Source organism: Primulina tabacum, chromosome 9 (genome assembly GCF_025594145.1).
Source record: "Primulina tabacum isolate GXHZ01 chromosome 9, ASM2559414v2, whole genome shotgun sequence".
Taxonomy (NCBI): domain Eukaryota; kingdom Viridiplantae; phylum Streptophyta; class Magnoliopsida; order Lamiales; family Gesneriaceae; genus Primulina; species Primulina tabacum.
The window spans coordinates 1,801,485-1,823,532 of NC_134558.1; the positions used below are offsets into that span (position 1 = coordinate 1,801,485).

General features: G+C 37.7%; 1 protein-coding gene, 1 long non-coding RNA gene and 1 pseudogene across 2 annotated transcripts; 1 reads left to right on the top strand and 2 right to left on the bottom strand.

Annotated features, from left to right (window-relative positions):
- Positions 1–3,362: 3,362 nt before the first annotated feature.
- LOC142556412 (U1 small nuclear ribonucleoprotein C-like) lies at positions 3,363–4,619 on the top strand. Its single transcript, XM_075667872.1, has 3 exons — positions 3,363–3,375; positions 3,443–3,667; positions 3,951–4,619. Exons 1-3 carry the CDS (start codon positions 3,363–3,365, stop codon positions 4,199–4,201), a joined length of 489 nt encoding a protein of 162 aa, XP_075523987.1. The 3' UTR covers positions 4,202–4,619.
- Positions 4,620–7,660: 3,041 nt separating this feature from the next.
- LOC142504588 (protein NETWORKED 3A-like) lies at positions 7,661–10,111 on the bottom strand (annotated as a pseudogene).
- A 414-nt stretch (positions 10,112–10,525) lies between these two features.
- On the bottom strand, positions 10,526–13,389 carry LOC142556471 (uncharacterized). The gene is made up of 4 exons (XR_012822628.1): positions 13,171–13,389; positions 12,256–12,318; positions 12,007–12,077; positions 10,526–11,018 (listed from the first exon to the last, which is right to left on the bottom strand). It is a non-coding gene; the product is annotated as an uncharacterized LOC142556471 (long non-coding RNA).
- Positions 13,390–22,048: the final 8,659 nt, after the last annotated feature.

Sequence of the window (22,048 nt, forward strand, 5' to 3'; positions counted from 1 at the left end):
GTCAAACTCTGCTGAGTCAAGTAGCGCCATGGTATATAGCACTTTGTGCCATCGCACCAGGAGGTGGTTCCCACACCATAATCTGTGACAATGGTGACATGACCAACGTAGTCGTCGAGGCGACTAATGGGGTCCAACCTTCCACAAAAGGAAGAGAGTTGAGCATAACTCACCGACATGTTATCTCAAGTACATAGGCTCAACAAGAAAATGCATGCTAAATTCAACACACAGAGTATGCATGCTTAACTAGGATTTCTCGGATACTTCTTTTGTACCTTTATGAAAGTAGCCCTAGAGGCACTGATCTAGGATCCAATCCTACAGATCAAGTGAACGCATCGCTATTACTTGTTTAAAATCCTTAACTATGATTATAGCTACACCCAATAGCCAGTACTCGAGCACAGCTCTGCTCCAGCTCCAGTAGCACCTGCCAATGCCCGACCCCCGATAATATGGCTAGATAAAACGAGAGGAAACACCTCAAAACACCCACTAAAATGAGAAATGTCGAGGCTTATTTGTAGACCGAGATCGAAAGATCCGATAGCACGATCCAAACTCTGCATGCAATGACGTGTCAAAAACTTCCTGACAGCTCAGTGGGCACCCAAGTTCAGAAGGTCTGATACCTAGTTCGGATCGTCCGAACCGGCTACGTGTCTATGCACATTTGACACCTCATTGATATATCCAACTGGCCATGCAACAAACGGAAGGGTCTGATCTTAGTTCGGAACATCCGATCTCGTTCGGTGCTTTCGAACTCATCTTCGGTGGTTTCGAACTCTTCAATCAATCCGAACTATCACCATTTGGTTTCGAACAGTTTAATAATTTAATTTGCTCAAGTAATGATCCCTTAATCTTGTTTTAACATTTAAGCAAGCGTGTGAAATGGTGTTCGCGTACCATATTCTCCCCTCTTTTAAAAGATTGCGCCCTTGAAATTAGTTCTAGAGCGTAACTGAAACTTAATAACAACATTTATGACATCTTGACTGATGTTCAAGTTTACATCTCGGGAATACAGCTGAAATACAAGTACATCCAAAAATAAAATAAACATACAACTCAGACTAACTCTGGATGTTCTGTACGCATGTGGCTTTCCAGCTCCCAAGTGGCCTCTTCAGTACCTCTGTGCGGCCACTGGATGAGGACAAGATGAATGGTCTTATTCCGCAACATTTTATCATTCCGACCTAATATGCAAACCGATCTCTCCACACTGGTCAAATCAGAGTCCAATTGAACTTCTGAGGGATGCAGGATGTGGGACTCATCAACCACATACTGTCTCGACAAGGATACATTAAACCTCAGAGATAACTTACCTTTGAGTCCAAATTTCATAATCTTGCAAAACGACGATACTTTCAAGAATACATTTTCTCCTGGTTGGAACTATTCGTTTGGTATTCACATAACTAGCATGTTATCTATTGACATTTTAATTCGTATCTTGACCACCCCAACCTTGCCGATAGCTTGCTGGACTAACTCTGGTCCTCGTACCAATCGCTCTCCGACTTCCTCCCGGAGCAACAGAGTACAACATCGTCTTCCATACAATGCCTCAAACAGTGTCAAACCATGCTATGATGATAATTGTTGTAGTATGTGATAACCCTCTAGGAAATCGGTGTTTCACCTCGACCTGTTGGCAAACCAAAAACTTGGATATATAATGATAAACACTGCGCTTCATCCATTTCCACCAGAAATGAGTCTTCAAATCTCTGTACGTCTTGTTACTTCTTAGGTGAACACTCAACTAGCTACGATGGGCTTGGGATGGAATCTACTATCTCAAAGTATAGTCCTTAGGTACCAAAATACGACCAGGTAAACATAGAAAATCATTAGACTGATATTGGAATCCAGATGTGTTGTCCCCATTGGCTAACCAAGCCAATCGCCGTGTCATGAGGTCAAACAATTGTGCATAAACAATATGAGTATATAGGGCCGGCTCAGAATCGATGCAACACGAATACTCTCCATCCCTTTCTTGTGTCTAAACGTAAACCCTGAAGAACAATAATTCTCTATGATGCTACACACAACACATGTCTGAAGCACATAAAATCTCACTTTAAGATTCAGGGTATCAGGGATGAGATTTGCGAATCCTGAATGATATTTTATTTCACAATCATAATCCTTTAGCAGATCCATTCAGCGACATTGTCTCATGTTTTAAACTCAGCATGAGTGAACAAATACTTCAAACACTTGTGGTCGGTATAGATCTCAAATCCATCTCCGTATAAATAATGACACCAAATTTTTAGAGCAAAGACAATGACGACTCATTTGAGATCATGAACTGGGTATTTCCCTTCGTAAAATTTCAACTATCTTGAGGAATAGACAATCACCTGCTCATTCTGAGTCAGAATATAAACCCTGTCGAGAGGCATCAATATAAACTAAATCCTCAAAATCCAGACTATAGTGCCAACACCAGTGCTATAATCTGACGTCTACGAAGCTCCCTAAAGCTTTCTTCACAGCTTCCTAAAGCTTTCTTCACACTCAGATGACTACTCAAACGACACATCTTTCCAAGTAAGATTCATCAAGGGTCGAGCTAGCTGAGAAAAGTTCATTATGAAGCGACGGTAATAACCCTGCGAGACCTAGAAAGCTAAGGGTCTCGGCCACTGCCGTCTAATGTGACCCGTTCAACATTTCTTCAATCTTGCTAGCATCTACTGATTTAGATATAATATGAACAAGGAATACTACTCGGTCATTCTAAAAAAATCGCACTTACTTAATTTGGCGTACAACTGCTTCTCACGCGGGGTCTGTAATAAAATCCTTAAGAGTTGGGCGTGCTCATCCACATTGTGATAGTAAAACAAAATATCATCAATGAACACCACAACTAATTTATCCGGATAATATCTAAAAACACGATCCATAAAGTCCATGAATATCGTTAATGCATTTGTTAGACTGAATGACATATCTAGAATTCATTAACAACTGGAACATGAGAGAAACCAAGAATTTCATCAGAAAATACGTCAAGGAATTCATTAACTACTGGAAGATCGTCAATACCAACACTACACGTGTATGTGTCAATATCATAGATGAGGTAGCCTTCCCCACCCAACTCTAAAGCACGACAGGCTTTCAGAGCCGACACCAACGACATAAGAGGTCCCACTTCCTCACCATAGAAAAACCAACTCTCACCCTTAGCCCGACGAAACTGAACAATTTTCTTCAATACCTAGAATAAAATCGAAATCTTCCATTGACGAGACCATCAAATTCGCAGTCAACTCGTTACCCTCAAAGTCTATATAACAACCTAATACTAGGAGCTTAGACAATACTGGATGACCCATCAAGGTAGAAACATAAAGTGAGTTACTTAGTGAGACGTATGGTAACTTATGAAGCTTAACAAAACGTTCAGGTTATTATCAACAATATGAGGCACAACTTAATCAAAGTTTAATAGATCAAAAAGTAAAGGAACATCTTGGAGCGTTTAGGCCTCCTGTTGCTCCTTATGCTCCACTGAGGCCTGGCCTGCCAATTCTACCAGCTCCACTTCCAGGCGGAATGTTGCCACCAGGTGCCCTGTTATTACCAGGAATGAGGCCTCCTGTTTTGCCAAGACCAATGCCCGGTCCTCCAGGTATTTTACACCTACCATACCAGTCAATATTTTTTTTCTTGCCAGAGTTTGTTTCTTACTTGCATGCATGTCTTATATGTTTGGGGCACTGTTCCTTGGATCAGGTCTTTAATGAGTTCTAGCTTTTCGGTCAGTGGGTGAGGTCCTATATTGTAGCACTAATAAGATTTTGCATTGTATGAGATGCTTTACTAGCTAAGAAAAGCTATTCATTTTCTCATTTATATTAATCTAATGCATGCTTAATCTTAGACTTGGATAATAACTGTTTCTATTGTTCCAGGTTATATGCATGGTCCTCCCATGCCACAGGTGTTGCTTTCCTCTGGTGCTTCTTTTCCTGGTCAAGTGGATGGTCTCCAAAGGCCCTTGACTGCTCCTCCCCCATTGATTCCGGGAAGTTCTGGGATCCCTACGACTGGTGCCCCACCAATGTTTCCGCCCCCGTTGTACCAAGGGAATGCTCCATTGCCGACCACAGGAGGCAACGAGGGTTCTAATATGAACGGTCAAACATCTGAGGTCAATCATTAGCGCAATCAGTCCTGTACTATTTGTTACATTTTCTGGGCCGAGGGAGTATTTCTTGCTTCTTTTTTTTTTTATTGAGAGGGTTGTGGTAGTATTTCTGTGAGCAATTTTTTAGGCATGGAAGTTTCTTGTCCAGAAAGATTGCTTATGCTCTCTTGAAGCTAAGAAGCAAATTGCTTGGTAGAGGGGATTATTTACTGGATGCCCTTCCCTTTAAATTTGTGCTTCTGGATCTTTGCCAAAAAAAGGAAAAGAAAAGTTCAATTAGAGCAGCCACTACAATTTTTCTACATAAGAAATTTATTAAGAAAGATGAAACTGAAAGCTACATGTATGGTACTGTACTACGGTAGACTTGGCGCATAAATCACACTCATTTTTTTGGATTGTATCAGAATCAAGGGAAATTTTCATCTGCATATATCACCAGCATATTAATTTGAAGGGATGTCGCCACATTATTAGCCGCCGTTAGTTGAAGCAAATGGATCGAATTGAGTTTTATAATTCTGTTTTTCGTATAAGAGTTTGAACTCGATAATTTTTATTCATCTTAAAGTTCAGAGACCGGTTATGATAGGCACATGTTCTATTTGAGACCTAGTTCAAATAGAGTTTGATTCATTTGATTTGAACTTAATCGACGAGTATTACTAAACAAATGCTAAAAATATGCTTCATGTCCTGGGATGAAATGGTCCGGATGTATTTGGCTTTTTAATAGCCCTTGTGAAAGATTGTACACATGAACTCATGATACGATTCTTCAAACATGAAAAGCAAATGCACTCAAAAACGAAGTCACGTCCTGGATTCGATAAAATAAAAAACGTAGTGTTGTCTCAATTTTTTGAAACAAGTAACGGTTTGTGATATTCACTCTTAAACTATGAAAGTTTAGTAAAAATAATGACTGAGACAATTTAGATTTAAATGAATCTTTAAAGAACTTGTCTTTGACAATCCGTGTGAAAACAATCGACAAATGCCATAAAGATTAAACCTTTGATAAGTTTGATTTTGTTTGAACAAAACAACGCTTTGAAATTTTTGAGAGAAAACTCGCAAAAAACTTTTGTATAAACTTAATAATGTGTTTTGTTAATGTCCAAAATTTATCCATATATGTTTTAAAAGAAAGATATCGATAATAAACTTCTTTAATTAATTTGAACTCTAAACTATGAAACAAATCTCTTTTACGTGCATCACGACGCATCGGGTGTGCCCTTGTTCCTGCAGGTGTGCGTGGGCTACTGTAATTCTTCACTTCAGGGAGCAAGGGGCGCGTGAGAGTGCGAGTTCCGATGCTGGTGCGCGTGACTCGGCGCTGGTGCGTGGCTGGTTCTGTCCATGTGCCACTTTTCTATGTTGCTCGCGTGGGTGAGTGAGATTTGGCGCCTGTGCCCAAATACTACTGCCTTCTTGATCATTTAGCACTTGAATGACGTTGCAATGACCTTCAACATTATTTCCATGTTCCCCAAAACACTCTAATCTTGACGTCATATTTGTAGGCTCTTTTTGGTAGCTCACTACGAGTCCTTGAAACACATTCTTAAATTTCTTGCTACGTCCTCTCATTATAAGTCATTACGACAACTTTAATGGATCTCACGCTTTCTTCAAGACTTTATCATCCATGATAGCATCACCTCATGTCAATTTAGATTTTAGAAGCATTAGGATTTGTGGTATATCACTAAGTTTTATGTAGTCAAAAGTGCCATCACAATTGAGTTCCTGACAGAGTCTGAGAAAACCAGCCATTGTGTTATCATACGCCAATCATTCGAAGTGGCCCAAACAATTTCCCTCGAGATATAAAGCAACCAACCTAATGCCTAGGAGGCAATAAATTCCAAACAAAAATGGAATAGATTCTGCTATTAATTTATTTTTCCTCCCCACCAAACTCATGGTAAATTTCAACATAGTTGTTTTGTTTCTGTCCTATTCCTGAACCTTTAAATTCAACTTGGTTGAATAATGTGTACCTTTTAGATTCTTAATTGAAAAATTTGAAAGCCCTTCTCTCATATAACAACTAAAGGTCCAACAAATTTTGCAGAATTGTGGTCTTTTTTCCAATGTTTTTTGCTGATATAATACCAAATAATCATAGTTTTAGACACTTCGTTTGACAGAGACCGTGTGATTGGAGTTTGTTTTTAAGGCCAAGAAAGCCAAAAGAATTCTCCAAGCTAAATATTTTAGTAGCAAATAAGCCAAAAAATTCTTCAAATAAAAAATGAACACCACCAAGAAGGCCAAAAGTTCTACAAAAAATTCCATCTAGAAATTGCTTCGGCTGGCCATGAATTTCACGGACTTGTGAATGTCAGCAAACAGCCATTTGGGAAAAAGACAGGAAGGACCAACCAATTCACTCTGCATGTGTTCCCACAAAAGAAATGCATTTTATCTACTCTTGTCCATTTCTCCCACATGTCTAGCTGCTCCCTCACTCGTCTCCCCCAATCACATCCCGCCATCTGTCACCTTGGACCCAATTATGTACCAACTCTTTTGACCTCTCTGTGTGACATGGTTCCACCCCACAAATCATTCATCCATTCATTACATTTTCTTGATAAAACACAACTGCATTTATTTCATCAATCTCGCAAAAAGATTTGATCTTTGAGCCAAAGTAACACTGGATTGCCTAATCATTACTTAAATGACTTACTCAATTACACAGTTCTTGATAATTCTTGCTCCCATTTTCATGGTATTTTCATCATCATTTGCAGTACAGAAACAACTGCCAGTCTCTACTATTTCTGCAGCACCGGCATTGTTGCCTGATCCCATCTCTCCAGTATCTGCGCCACCAGCATTATCTCCTGATATTACTCCTCTCTTTCCTTCACCTGGTGGCTCTGCGCTTTCTCCAAGTGACTCTTCACTCCCTATCATAACCTCAAGCCCAAGCCCACCAAATCCTGATGCAATGGAGGCTTCCGGCCCCGGAGTGGCATTCGGGACGACGGATACTTTGCCAAATTCTTCAACAGTTCAGCTGAGTGTGCAAGGTTTCTTGAATTCAATGGTGGTTTTATGTTTGGTGGCCTTTGGATTCATGGCTAATATTTCTTGGTGGTGAGCCGTGAAGTTCTTTATTATTTTTTTAAAATCCTTTTCTATATATTTACTTAATTGTGTATATTTTGATTCAATTTGTTGCTTTTTGTTTAGTAGTTGTTATATAGTTTGGTAGTAGAAATGGGGCATGAGATGTTCCCCTTTTCATTGATTTGGAAAGTATGAACAGATATCTGCAATGTTCGATATATTTTTAAATATTTGTCCAATTTTACAAAGTTTATGTACAATTCACTTTTATAGTAGGGCATACCTGAAATCCTTAGACGGGAGGACACAATTTTCACATCATCTTTGAATGCCACCATATGTCAGCTGGAGCTTGAAGAGTGTCGAACCGACTTAACTTGAGTGTGATTTGAAGGTTAGAGACTTTTGATAAGATCAACGGAATCAGTATATAAGAACTACAACCTATCAAGAAATTCGAAGAGATGCCTCACTAAATGCAAAAACACGAATAGAATGTAAATGAAGTTCACACAAAAGAATACACAAGGCATAGCAGTTCTTGGTCGATGGCAGTTCTTGGACACTAAAGAGCAACTATATTATCTGGTGTTTTTGCCATTCCATTGAACAATCTTCCAAGGAAATTGCCTTTCGGATTCTTGAACTCGACGGGGCATTCTTTCTTGGGGGTGGTTTTAGCAGCAACAATCTTCCTCAACTTCAAATTCTCCTCCCTCAGCAAATCTATTGCTAGACTTAGCTGCCTGATAACCTCCCTTTTCTCTTCATCCTTCTGAGTTAGTTGCTTGGTGTTCAACTGCTTCTCTTCTCTAAGTTTCTCCATTTCTGCCCGCAACCTCATCAGTTCCACGTCCACAGCAACACTTGAAACTTCTTCTGTATCTGATTCAATATTTTCTTGCACCATTTCTTCTTCGTATTCTGGATCTTCAACCTAAGATTCGTCGGTTTCTTCAGGTCCATACACCTCAGAATAGCTATCATATGCTTTGTCAGTTAGGGTCAATGATTTTTCTAGACGATATTTGTTGAAACATAACGGAGATGACCATGGAGATTGGACACGATTTCCATATTCAGATTTAACGGAATCATATCGCTCAGCCAGGGAACGATGGTTTCAATAAAAGTCGTCTACCATGCCGATGAGTTCAGGTCTTTTCTTGTAGTACATATCTGCACGTTGGGCAGCTTTAGCATTTTTTTAGTTTTCTCATCGAGCTCTGCACGTTTAGAAATAACATCATGTTACAGAAAATGCTTCGAAAATGTGACATGTCAGGAAAAGTAGCAAGGGTCTAGATAATTATCAAGTGAAAGGTGACACTATAAAGTATGTATGGGCTTGAAAATGGATTTCTGGAAGTGCTCTGAGTTTTTTCACTCTGTGTGAAGAATTACGAGCTGGTAGTGGATCTCACATCATCTGTCTGCAGTAATAGCGCATTCCATGACCTAAGCACGCAATTCACAATTGAGGCAACATGCATTCTAAATTCCCTGGTTGCACAGCTTATGAGACGAGGAAAGACACATGCATGCAGACACTCATATACATGAACCAAGGCATGTTCAACGAGAAACACTTAATTACAATAGCAGGCGGCACTCGTATACTTAACGTCCTACTTTTTAATCTTCAACAGCCCTGAATTGATCAAACAACAAAGAAAGATGGTAAAAGATGATTCGAGGAGAACACATCAATTCTACTTGTACCGCCATGAATTTTATTCCGGGCGACAAGCCATTCTACAACAGTCAGATTTCATCACACCAGAACAAACCAAACTTGCGTTTACATCCAAAAGAAAGCTCCCTTTTCTGCTCATTGATGAAATCTCTTAGAGAGTAACTATGATAAAGCACAATCAAGAAGTTCAAAGTGCCCATTTCACTTCAAGATTCTACCATGACCAAGTTCAAGTATTTAAAAAAGCCTCAACTTTAAAGATGAATAAATCAACAGTACTACTAACTTCATCTAAAAATAAAATGGAACGAATACAAAAAGGAAACTAAGGAGTATGTTTTTACTCGAAAGAGTGGACTGAAGCCATGGGGACCGATTCAGATTAGTCTTGTTGTGATTGTCAAACCACCACCAGTGCGACGATCCATTGTTCTTCAACTCCACCATTTTGCCTACCTTGCGAGGAAAAACCCAAACTTCACACCCCAAAATAAGATTTTTCAGCATAAAAAGAAAGGGAAAAAAAACCCAGATTCAAATAAATTTTCTTCTATTCATAGACTACTTGTCACATTAGCATATATGAAACCACTTGAAACATTAATTTAATACGACATACAGTGAATTCCATAACTAGCAAAATTAATACTACGAATTTGTGTCACATCTTCAAAAAATTCCTGTATGTATCACCATGAGCTGCCGAATCCATTTCTTCCACGCATTTACACATTCACTGCGTGCCAGGGTCAGGCAGAGAGATACATTAAGTGTATACACACACACACGGGTGACACGGTAGAACAACATGCACAAGCAAACAAAGTATGTCTCCCATCTCACTTAATCTTTTATTTTGCCCCCAAAAGTTTGAATATTTGAGGAGTCAACTGCTACTCACATCCACAAGAATCAAACGAAGGGAAGAAGACGAAGAAAAACATACGGGTCTCACCTCAGACTGCAAAACGACGCCGGAACACAAACGGCTTCGACCCCCCCCCTGCCACGTGCCCCCTCGTTGCTCGAGATTTTTAAACTTCTACCTCGGATCCTCCAGTAAAAACAGAACATGGGAATTTCAAATTTTCGATTTTTAATTTGATTTGAAATCCATCCAGACCAGACAAGAAATAGTTGTGATCTTACATAGTCCAGCGCAAGGGGAGCGTGTATGACCCAAACATAAAAAAGGTAACTAGCCATCGAACGCTTGTCATGAATATACGAGGCTAATATATTAAATTTTCGTGATTTTATTAACACCATGACTGTAAAAATTTTGTACTTGATCCATGAAAAGCAAGGGATTACAAAGCTTAAATAAATATACAAAACTCAATTTGTTACATCACATAATATATGTGTTGATTTTAAAAAATAATATTATTTTGAAGCGGTAATATCATATCATGTAAATTAATGATAAATTTCAATGTAAAAGAAATAAAAAAATAGTCAAAAAATTGTCTAAAAAATATGAGAATATCATTAAACTAAAATTTATTGAATATAAAAACCTAAAATTTATCTTCTACATTCACCTAATAAATTGAAAAAAATATTCAAGTTGTAGATATTCTTAAGAATTTTATGCATAAGCTAAACCCTTTATGGTCAAGCGTAATAAGAAAATATTCATTTTATCGAATCATACTATAGTTCAACCTAAACATACAAAATAAATAAAACAATCTATTAAAGCGTGCTATAAAAAATCGATATGACAGAACAAAATGTAAACTACTAAAAATATTTCGCTAAATATATGGTAAATAAATAAACATTTTAGAAACGTTTATTTTCCCGTAATGGAAAGAAGCCGAAGGGTTTGGCCAAGCTGCATTTGATGTCAGGTTCCACTTGTGAACACCGTTTCAAGTGTAGTTCTTGATAAATATTTGATGCATTGCATATTCGTTTGCTGGTTTCTTTCAAATTCATGAATAAGATCTTGGAGTACCTGTAAGTTCTGGCTTGGGCAACAGACCACTCCATTTGGGGAGGTTGACTAGGTGGTAAGGGTCCAGAAACAGAACAAAATTTCTAAAATATGCAATGACAGAACAATATGTAATGATAGAACAAAATGTAAACTTAAATAAAAAATACATAATGACAACATTATACTCTAGATCCAAATCAAAATTTGATAAAATCAGTTTAAAATTAGCAATACCACATAGTGTTGTCAATCCTTCTCATTGTTTGTTCTAGCAAATTAAACTAAGGTTGCTTCACCAAGTCTTCTTGCTCAAGAACTCAAAGATGAAAGAAGTCATCAATCTCAAACTAAGTTCAAGACAGACTATGGAGCAGGGACTACAATGGGTCGGGTAAAATTGCATGGACTCGGATCCGTTTTATTTGGATTTGGTTTGTGTATGCTAAATGGGTGTTGCTGGTTTTTCTAACCGGAATAATTTGGTTATGTCCATTGAACTTTAAGAGTTCTCACTGCATAATGATGAAGTCTTGTAATTTAATGATATGTTCCGGTTCAAAAATAAAATGAGACCCCATTTAGAGAGCGTCAAACTACGAAAATTAAAGAATCAGGGATGAGGAATACATTTACAGAAGAGAAGGAAGAGATTGTTTGTCCATTCAATCGATAAGGCAGAGAATTCTTGACAACTAAATTGACTTAAGAACATAATACAAACACCTGTAGTGCAAGTCTTAAGAACATAATACAAACACCTGAAGTGCAAGTTTGCAACCATATTTCTCACGAAAACCATAATTTCAAGAAAAACAATCCCAATACACAATCACACATTAAAAGATTAGTATTTCAACTGATAATATAATCAAAGTGATAAATTACTTCGAATGGATTAAACGCATAATCGTCTCAGAATCCACGTTTCAATTCCCTAGATGAATTCGAGAAATACCAGATTTCAACTAGAATGTAGAGTTTCAGTGAGATTGACGCTAATAGATTTATGATACAAACTCAAGAAATCGGGAAATTAGAAAGCTGCAAGAGAAAAATAGACATAACATCATGAAAAGAGAGACCATTTACCTTTCTGAATTATTGACATTGATGCCACCCAAAGTCAAATTCACTTCACCACCACGTTGTGGAAGTGCACTCTAAATGGAGGAGAAGTTGGTCATATTCAGTCATTTCAATATCATATGACAGAGTAACGAACTTTAAATTTATGAAACTGCTCCAGCAAAGTCATTGTGCAGATAAAACAATGAGTTTACTAAATCGATTTTACAGGCACATTAAAGAGAAGGGAAACAGAGATGTTCATGTACTAACAGGGTCATTCTTGAAGAAAACCAGAGAGGTGCGTGTACGAATAAACCATCTCTTCTTCCAAGACTTCCACCCCAAACGTGCAAATTTTTGAGTGGTCAGTAAACTCACAAAACCGAAAATAACACCAATGAGACTGACGCGTCAATCACAATAAAGAACGGAAGCCAGGAATTGGTCCAATTTTTAGCATACAATCAGGAAGTAATGGTCCTGATATTTCTAAGTGCAGCATACGACAAAGTGTAAATTATATTCTTTTCATAGATTAATCAACAAACTCCAAACATTAGACTCTAATCAATATTCAAATGTCGCAACTACTGTTTTTGAAAATTTCGAAGCTCCCTAAAAGTTGAACACGGAGAAATGTAGAAGTTACGACAAACAACGGTAAGGAAAATGTCAGATCTTGGAGCGGCCTTTGGTAAAAATATAATTTATAACAACCATTCTCCAAATGATTTTCAATGAGACATTATTTAAAACAGTTTGAGGGAAATTGAGTCAATATCCAGGACCTTTATCAAGCCATGTTTTTGGTTGACAGAAAAAAGGAAACGAACAACTTCTCGATGCAAAATTTATCTCGACATTCATATCAAAATCACAAGTAAAATAAATTTAAGTAAGTAAATCAGGAGAAAAAAAAAAAGAACTGTGCACAAAATATCTAACAAATGTTTCCCGTTTCTAAATTAAAAGATGAACGTCCGTGAACGATATAGATGATTTTTTGACAAAAAAATTACAAAAGCAAATTCGACTTATCAAAAACTCAATTTGTGTTCTTTCGAATTCAATTTGGTTCCAAGAAGAAGAAGAGAAACAAAAATTTACAACCACCTATTTCTCGATCTGGTCTGTAAAATAATTCCTAAATCAAAATCGACAACAACGGGAAAGATTGAGGAAAACATTCACAAACTAACCTGTTTCAATATCCAAGCGTGGTTGAAATTTGGAGAAGAAATTGTGAGTTGAGTAGAAAAGAGGAAAAACGTGAGCATCACAAACTTATCTGCTCTGAGCGTGGTGGAAATTAGGAAAAGAAATCGTGGGTTGAGCAGAAAAGAAAGAAAACGTGAGCAGTTTCCTTGCGACGGTGAATACAATATTATTGGTTAAGAAAAAATATAATATACAAAATCAAATGGGTAAAATCGGAAAAAAAGTTGGTGTCCTCATGCAGCGATTTTTATTAGGGGCTCAACTATTATATAATAGTAAAGATATAATAGTAGAGAAGTAGAGATGTAACGGTCGAAAATTGGACCGAAACTTCTTTTTTTTGGATTGATTACATTATATTTTACTGAGCATTTTGTTTTTAATCATTTGATTAAATATATAAAATGAGATATATAAGTATGAAATATATAAATAATTTGTTATTTGTGTAGTGAAATTAATAATTTATATATATATTTATGATGTGTGTTACTATTCGGTGCATACCTGATAAATCTGGGACTAATGCATCATGTACAAATCACGTTAGTCAGATAAATTGTATTAAAATGATATCTATATATCTTATCTCATCTATGTGACAATATCTTGCTATATATGAAATTAAAAATCTACCATTACTACAATCAATTTGGTAACATATTAATTAATTTTACATATCAAATTCTCATTTTCTTTTAACTCATACTAACACTAATCACGGATTTTTTTATTAATTTAAAAATAAAAAATTAATTTAAAAATAATTCAAAAAATAATAATTTTGCACAAATACTTTAATATGTGCTTCGTAAGCACAGATGCTCCACCTCATACACTAGCGTCTGTGCTTACGAAGCACACACGCTTCACCTCATCATTAGCATCCGTGCTTCGTAAGCACAGATGCTCCACCTCGGGTACCAACACACAAAATCCGTGCTTACGAAGCACGGATACTCGTCCACCTCACCAAATCCGTGCTTCGTAAGCACGAATACTCAATACTACTCGATTAATTTTTTATTCTTTTGCCTTCAATAATTATACAACTCAATTAAAATTTTTTTTTGCGTTCAATAATTATACAAGATTCGATATACAAGTACCTTTATTTTGTATTTTTCCTTCAATAATTGAATTTTTTTCAAATTTTTTATGTGATTTCTGAAATATGTCGGATCAATCAATGAAAATTATACAATTTATTTTTAATTTTATTGACGTGTATTATAATCTATATAATATTGTGAACTTCGATGATATTTCAATGGGTTGTAAATTTTCTCGAGCATTCTGCTTAAAATTTTCAATATCCTAAGAGATATCTTGTTCGAGCATTCTGCTTAAATTTTATCTCAAATTTCCTCGGCAAAATGTCTAATATGGATGTACTCTTATATTTTGGTGATCATGTAATTATCGATAATGGATCAGTTGAATATAGTATTCCATGTATTAGACCGATACGAGTATTACGATCTATTAATTTGTTGGAGTTGATTGAAGTTGTGCATAAAATGTTAGGAATCGATCCAATGAATTTTACTCTGAAGTTGTCAACCAAATATTCATTCATGGAGACATCATCTTGGCATGAAATTCAAGTCAATCTCGGTGATGATAATGCTTTAGAGTTTATAATGCAATGTGACAATATGCATTTGTTGCATTTATACGTGGAAGCAAATTCAATTAAGCATCATGTTGGATTTGATGATCCTGAATCCTACGTTCCACATACATCTGATTCAGGGTTCAATAACCAATCTGATACTTCTACATATGGTGGTTTCCAGGATCTAGAATCTTATGTTCCACAGGTTACTGAAGGACTCAGCAATATAAATTTTGATAATGTAAGTGGGCCGTTTGATCAATATATCAATGTCGCGTCGGAACAAAATCATGCTCCATATTGGCCAAATACAACATTAGATATGAAGGCTCGTTGTCCGGATCTGGCCATTAATGATGATATTTCTAGGAGTGATAATGAACCCGATTTGTCATATAGCGAGCCTGAAGAAGAAGAAGAAGAAGAAGAAGAAGAAGAAGAAGTGAATGATGATGAAGATGTGAATACATATTCAAATTCTGATGAGGGGACATCATCTCGGCAACCACCTCGTGAGACGTTACAGAGGCAAACCGTACCATTTCTTTCTAACACTTCTGAAATGCCATCATTTTTCAATAAAGTTTTTGGGAAAGAGCCTCCTGATTCTGTCGGTGTACTTCTGGAATGCAAACAATTTATTATAATCCGGGGAGAGGTGATTATGTGTTAATATGTTATTTAAAGATAAGAATTTTCTCATTCATCTATGAAGGATTATTCCGTTAGAGTTGTCATGCGTGAGTATCGTGTCGTGGATAGCACACACAATTTGTGGAAATTACGTTGCAGAAATCATTCTTCTACGGTCATTTGTTGATGGGGACTACACGCTTCTTTGAAGGCCAAAACTGGTTATTGGAAAACAACAAAATATGACGGGCCTCACACATGTATATCTACCAATGTTGGTATAGACCATCACAACTTGAAGAGTGATATGGTGGCACATACGCTGTTGGTAGTTGTTCGTTGTGATCCTTTGTACGAGATTAAGTATATCATTGAAAATGTGAAAGATAAATATGGATATCAAATTTCGTATACGAAGGCACAGAGAAGTTTGAAACGTGCTATGGAAATTGCTTATGGTACATGGGAGAGCTCCGTTCAATTACTTCTAAAATATATGCGTGCTCTGTCCAAATATAATCCGGGAACAGCTGTGGAGTGGAAGCATCTCAGATCCAACACTGAAATGATTAAGACACTGAACTATGTTTTATGGGCATTCAGGACGTGTATTAATGGGTTTCGGCATTGTCGAAAAATAATTAGTGTCGATAAAATGTTGGTCGCTGTCACTCTGAATGAGAACAATCAGATTCTACCGCTAACATTTACTATTATGGATGAAGAAAAATCATATTCTAGAAAATGGTTCTTGGAGAATCTTGAACGACAAATCATTTGTGGTGAAAATTGTGCGTGCCTAATTTCTGATAGGCATAAGGGAATTGTGCGAGCAACTGAAGATTTACCATATTTTCAACCTGTTTATGGTGTGCATCGTTTTTTTTAGACATATGTGTTCAAATTTTAATGCTAACTTCAAAGACGTGCATTTGAAAGATTTATGCTGGGAGGCAGACACACAAAATCAAATTTGTAAGTTTGAAGCAACAATGGAGGCAATCAAGAAAAAAAACATTTTGGCGCACATATATTTGGCGGGAATTGAGAAATAAAAATGAAGTTTGGTTCATGACGGTGGTTGGCGTCGTGGGATGATGACAACCGATATGTCGGAGTGTTTAAATAGTGTGTTAAAGGATGCTCGTAGACTTCCAATATCTGCGACAGTACACTTGACACTTCTGATGTGCGTGCAATATTTCATTGAACGTGTGACAATAGGTGATCATATGGTTCAGAAAAATCAGCTGTGGTCAGATTATGCATGTCGGAAGGATGAGAAATGGGCGAGAAAATCTAGTGAACATCGTGTTGCCAAATATGACGTACGTGAGCAAACTGCTTTGGTTGCAACTGTAGGAAGACCAAGTCGTGACCAACATATGCAGGTGGTCAAGTTATTAACGAGTGATTGTTCATGTTGTAAATGGACGATTTTTGGCATGCCATGTTCCAATGCTATTTGCACCGCTAAGTGGCACTCATTAGATCCCATGACACTTGTGCAACCATGATATAACATATCTGAGTACTTAGCAACGTACGAGGGTAGATTTTATCCTCTTGCAGATGAGCGATATTGGGATCCTCCAACGTTCGAGTTGCACCACAACCCGGTTAGACTTGAAAGAAGAAGAGTTGGTAGGGACAGAACAACTCGATCGAGCAATGATATGGATAGACCGGTAGTTAGAGAGAGACAACAAAGAACAAGGTGTACGTAAATCACCATGAGCAACAAGAAAGAATGAATGTAGATCATAATGACGTAAAAAAAATTGCGCTTTTGGGAGGAAACCCAAGTTTTTGTTCTTAATATTTATAAGTTTTGTTAGTTTTGTGCAGATGAAAACTTTGTGTATAACTAAAAATATATCAATGCTTGTTCCGGGTGTGGAAAGGAACTTAAATGGACAAAAATTTTAGCTGACTCAGCGCATAGGCGCCATGCAGTGGGCGCCGCAGTGCCAGCTTTGCGCAAGACTAGCGCCGCGGCGCTATATTTTAAGCGCCACAGTGCCAAGCACTGAGGATTAAGCGCCACGACGCTACCCAACAAGCCCTGCGGTGCTAGCCTGCCGAGAAGAAAGCGCCGCGGTGCTAGATCATGTTTAAGAAAAAAATAGTTCGAAAAACTCATTCAACCCTAAACAAAAACCAGCGCCGCAACTCCCTCACTCTCCACCACCAAAAATCGTCCCACTTCCAGAACAATCTTCTTCAAAACACCACAATCCACCACAAAAATCATTCTCAAAGCAACTCACCTTCACATCTCACTTCCTAGCCACCCTTTGCTCAAGATTTCAACGAAAGTTCTTCAACAAGTCGACCCCGGACGAAGTGCAATAAAATTTCGTTCCTATCACAAGGTAATCGTTCTTGGTGTTATGAATCTTCAATTCTATGTTCAAATTTGAATGAATAAAGTTCTTGAGTTTGTGCATATAACGTGTTCGATATATTGCTTGCGTGAGGTGGTTGTTGAGAATTGTTGGATTGGAGCATTGTATGTTATAGGGGAGCTAGTGTTTGATTGATTGTGTTGATATTGTGGGCGCTATATTGTTGGAATTGTTATTGTTTGATTCGTTGTTGTTGGGGACAAGTGCTATCGAGTGAGAACTATTATTTGAGTTGAAGCATGTCTCCGGGGAAGAAAAATAAGCAAGTTCAGTATGGGGATGGGTCTGATGCTGGTTTCGATAGACGACGGTTTTGGGATGTAGTCGCTGCTGAAAATTATACAAAAATTCAGGAGAAAAACATGCAGCGGGAAAGAGGGATGGATCAGAGCGTTTCTGGGTTGTGAGACATTAGTTCTGGCTCAGTATTTGCATTAGACTGAGTTTGTGAAGCCACCGACAGATGCTGTGATGTCACTTGTGCGGGAATTCTATGCTAACTTAAAGGTTAGGCATGATGACTATCAAATGAAAATCAGGGGGCGGATGGTTCCTTTCGACGGTAGGACTATTAACTCGTTGTACTCGATGCCTGACTATGACACCGACGAGTACATGAGATTTATGAGAGAGGCCTATCCCTATGAGATGATCATCACCGCACTTTGTGAGCCGGGCACATTTTGGAAGCTCAATAATCAGCGAGCTCCGATCACATTTTCAGCGACATCCATGATTAGGGAGGCATATAACTGGTATCATTTTGTCTCCTCGCGTTTGATGCCATCTGGGCATGTTTCTGATGTGACAAAAAAGAAAGCAGCATTGGTTTATTGCATCATCACCGGCAAGACAGTGGAAGCAGGCCGAGTGATCATGACTTCGATTTTGCAGGCTACATGGGGCACATACACAGTTAGCATGCCCCATTCTTCGACCATCATGGAGCTCTGCCGCCTAGTTGGGGTTACATGGGATGATAGTGAGCCAGTGTTGCACAAAAAGACGATATCTTACTCGTTGGGAAGCTTCCGAGGATAAAAGACAGAGGCAGATTGAGAGTGGTCCGCGTGAGACTTCAGCGAGTGGAGCACAGCCACAATCCACCCCACAGGCACCACACGCACGACAGGCACGTGCAGGGAGGGGACAGACCGCATACGAGCATCTCGATGACTTAGAGCGCATGATGAGGAGACAGTGGAAGATCACACGTGAGCACATGGATTACATGGTTGATTTTACTCGTGTGCTTGCGCAGCGCTTCCCTGCGACTAGCGCCTTCCATTTCCACCCCTGCCGACATTTTCACCCCGACCCATCGAGGATGATGTTGATGAGGATGTTGAGCTGTCTAACGAGGAAAGCTAGTCCTGATACTCACGGTGTGGACTTAAATCTTTTGCATGTAAGCATGTATATGGAATGAAAATCTTATGAGCCAAATAATCACCGATAAAGTCCTTTGTGATATGTGTAAGTGAATGTGTATTTTAATGAAGTGTTAGTTGAACTAAATCACTATTTGATGATTTATCACAATTAGGGACATTTTTGGATGTTGATCTATTGAAAAGATGGCACTGCAGCACCAAGGAATAGCGCTACAACGCTAGCATTACGAAGATCAGGCGCCTAATATGCCGAGCTATTTGCGCCTAGGTGTTGCCGAGAGGCGCCGCAGCACCAAAACACACGAGAAATAAGCGCCTAGAGCAGCGCCGTGATGCCACACCTTCGAGGATCGGGCGCCTGCAGCGCCGCAACGCTAATGGCGGCGAGAACAAGTTGTACTTATCAAAAATACAATTGAACTTTATCTCAATCTATGAAAACAACTTGTAGAAATAATACAATATAAATGATGCAACAATGCAAATGGTACAACAATACACATGATATAATTCCAATCAAGTAGAAGAATCATCATCAAAATTACAATGATACAAATGACTCCCGGTTCCACAACCGCGTGGATTGCGTCTTCTCGTCCCTCCACGCAATCCAACATCTTCAGGATTTTCCTCATTTGAGTAACCTGGAAAAGTGATAGGTGAAATAACATTCCTCTCTGGTCGCATATCATGGACAAGATGCTGAGGACCAACATTAAGCATATTTGTGAAAATTTGTATGTTTGACCAAAATGGAGTTTGATATTCTTGGTGACCAAACGAATGTAAGTCAGCAATCCCCGAATCACTGAAAAAACCAAGTTAAGTAGTAGAGGGTCCTGCAATATTCAAATCAGTTGATGGAACTGTAGTGGCAAACCCACTTGGTTGCCTAACCATGTCACTTCCCTACCCGAATGATTACTGATGCGAAAAAGGAGAAGGCGAACTGAAATTTTGTTGGACATTAAATTGCCCGACAAAAGTATTGTATGGATATGGTTGAAAACCAACAATATTAACTGTAGGTGATATTGTTCGTACAGTTATTCGATTATACCATTGAAAATAATCTTCATTAGTTTGCATCGTTCTCTTGTCGTCCCCCTTTAGCAACATATCTCAACCTACTATTCCACATCTGAATTGAATTTTTATGATATTCTCTCTAATTTGTGTTTCGATGACCTGTTCTCGTGATATCATGAAGATCATCGTTGTCGAGAGCAAACCCTGGAATAGATTGTCGTCTTTTGAATTGTCGCATCACCTGATTAGAACGATGCATCTCCACGACGTCAAAGCAAATAAGAGGACAAACACATCGCCATATTTTGTTGTCGTATGAATCAATAATTGTCTTTACATCTATGTCATTCTTCTTGTAAACGATCCAATTAAACTGTAAAAAATATAAAGGTTAAAATTTAATATTCATTTAATCATAATAAATTTAAAAATTCATTTAATCAGAATAAAATAATAAACATTCAATAATACCTTATTATTATTCATACGATCTAGAGAATTCCTTATAATTCTTACAACATACGTGGGAAAATGTGTGTAACTAAATCTAATTTTTCACCTACAATTTAACTAATACAATTACATTTCAAAAAATTATAAGAGATATGCATGATATTACCACAATAAATTTTAAATATTACCGTACACCATATGGAGAAACTGGAATAATAACATCTGGATCAATGGGAGGTACAACTAATGCTAACCCATATCGGTCGGAGTTAACAAATTTAATCATGTTCCATGCCCATATCTGCTTATAATAATAAAATAGTTAAACAAAAGTAACAAAAAAATTGTGTTAAATAATCACAATACATTATTTATACATGCAGGATATATAAAAGTCCAGCCATTGTAGGTAGTCTTTTCTATACGTGTTGGGTTACACAGCTCACGGTATAGAAATGCTAAAACTGCACTACCCCAACTATAAAACTTTACATTATCAATATCACATAGCAGTTGCAAAAAAACGAGTCTAGCAGACTCTACTTGATAGTCAGGGAACAATATTCCTCCAATAATCATTAACGCTACACAACGGGTATGTTTCACAATATCTACTTCTGAACTATTATCATTAACAAGGTTAGATATGCAATGATTGTGTAGTGCAGTCATAGACAAATGACCACTTTTCAAATGTTTTGATGATGCACAGATCCCAACAAATCCAAATATATGTGTTGCCATTCCTCAACTGTATGTGACACATCTATTCCAGTGACTGCTCCACCATCAATTGTTAGACCCCAAATGATTGAAACATCTTGTAAAGTGACAGTTTCTTCACCACATGTAAAATGAAACGTGTGTATCTTGCGTCTCCAACGTTCAACAAGAGCAGTAATCAAATGATTATCAAAAACTTGAGAGCCACATTCTAAAACTCCATAAAAAGCCATATGATTCAAGTATGCAAGTACACGATTATGTATGTAATTATCAGTGTATAACTTCCAAATCAAATTGTCTGACCTCTTGACTTTGACAATATCATCAACGGTTACGGAAGAAACTGTAGATGACATATGTGTCGCTTGTAAATAGAAGACACTGATATCTTTTGGACCTCGATTATCTGTCATTCTGAAATAAGTTGTCAAAGTTAGTTATACATAATTTACTTTAACAAAGTCTCTAAACTTCGTTGTAAGACAAGAAACGAGCTCAAGATGGTTCACGGTTGTCCGGTGAGGAAGTGAGAATTTTTGAATGTGAGAGAGAAATAAAGATTGAAAGACTATGGAATGAGGAAA

Excerpts from the sequence above, each read along its gene's own strand:
- LOC142556412 (XM_075667872.1), top strand. Across the intron at positions 3,668-3,950 it reads ACCAATGCCCGGTCCTCCAG|GTTATATGCATGGTCCTCCC; the intron begins GTATTTTACACC and ends CTATTGTTCCAG.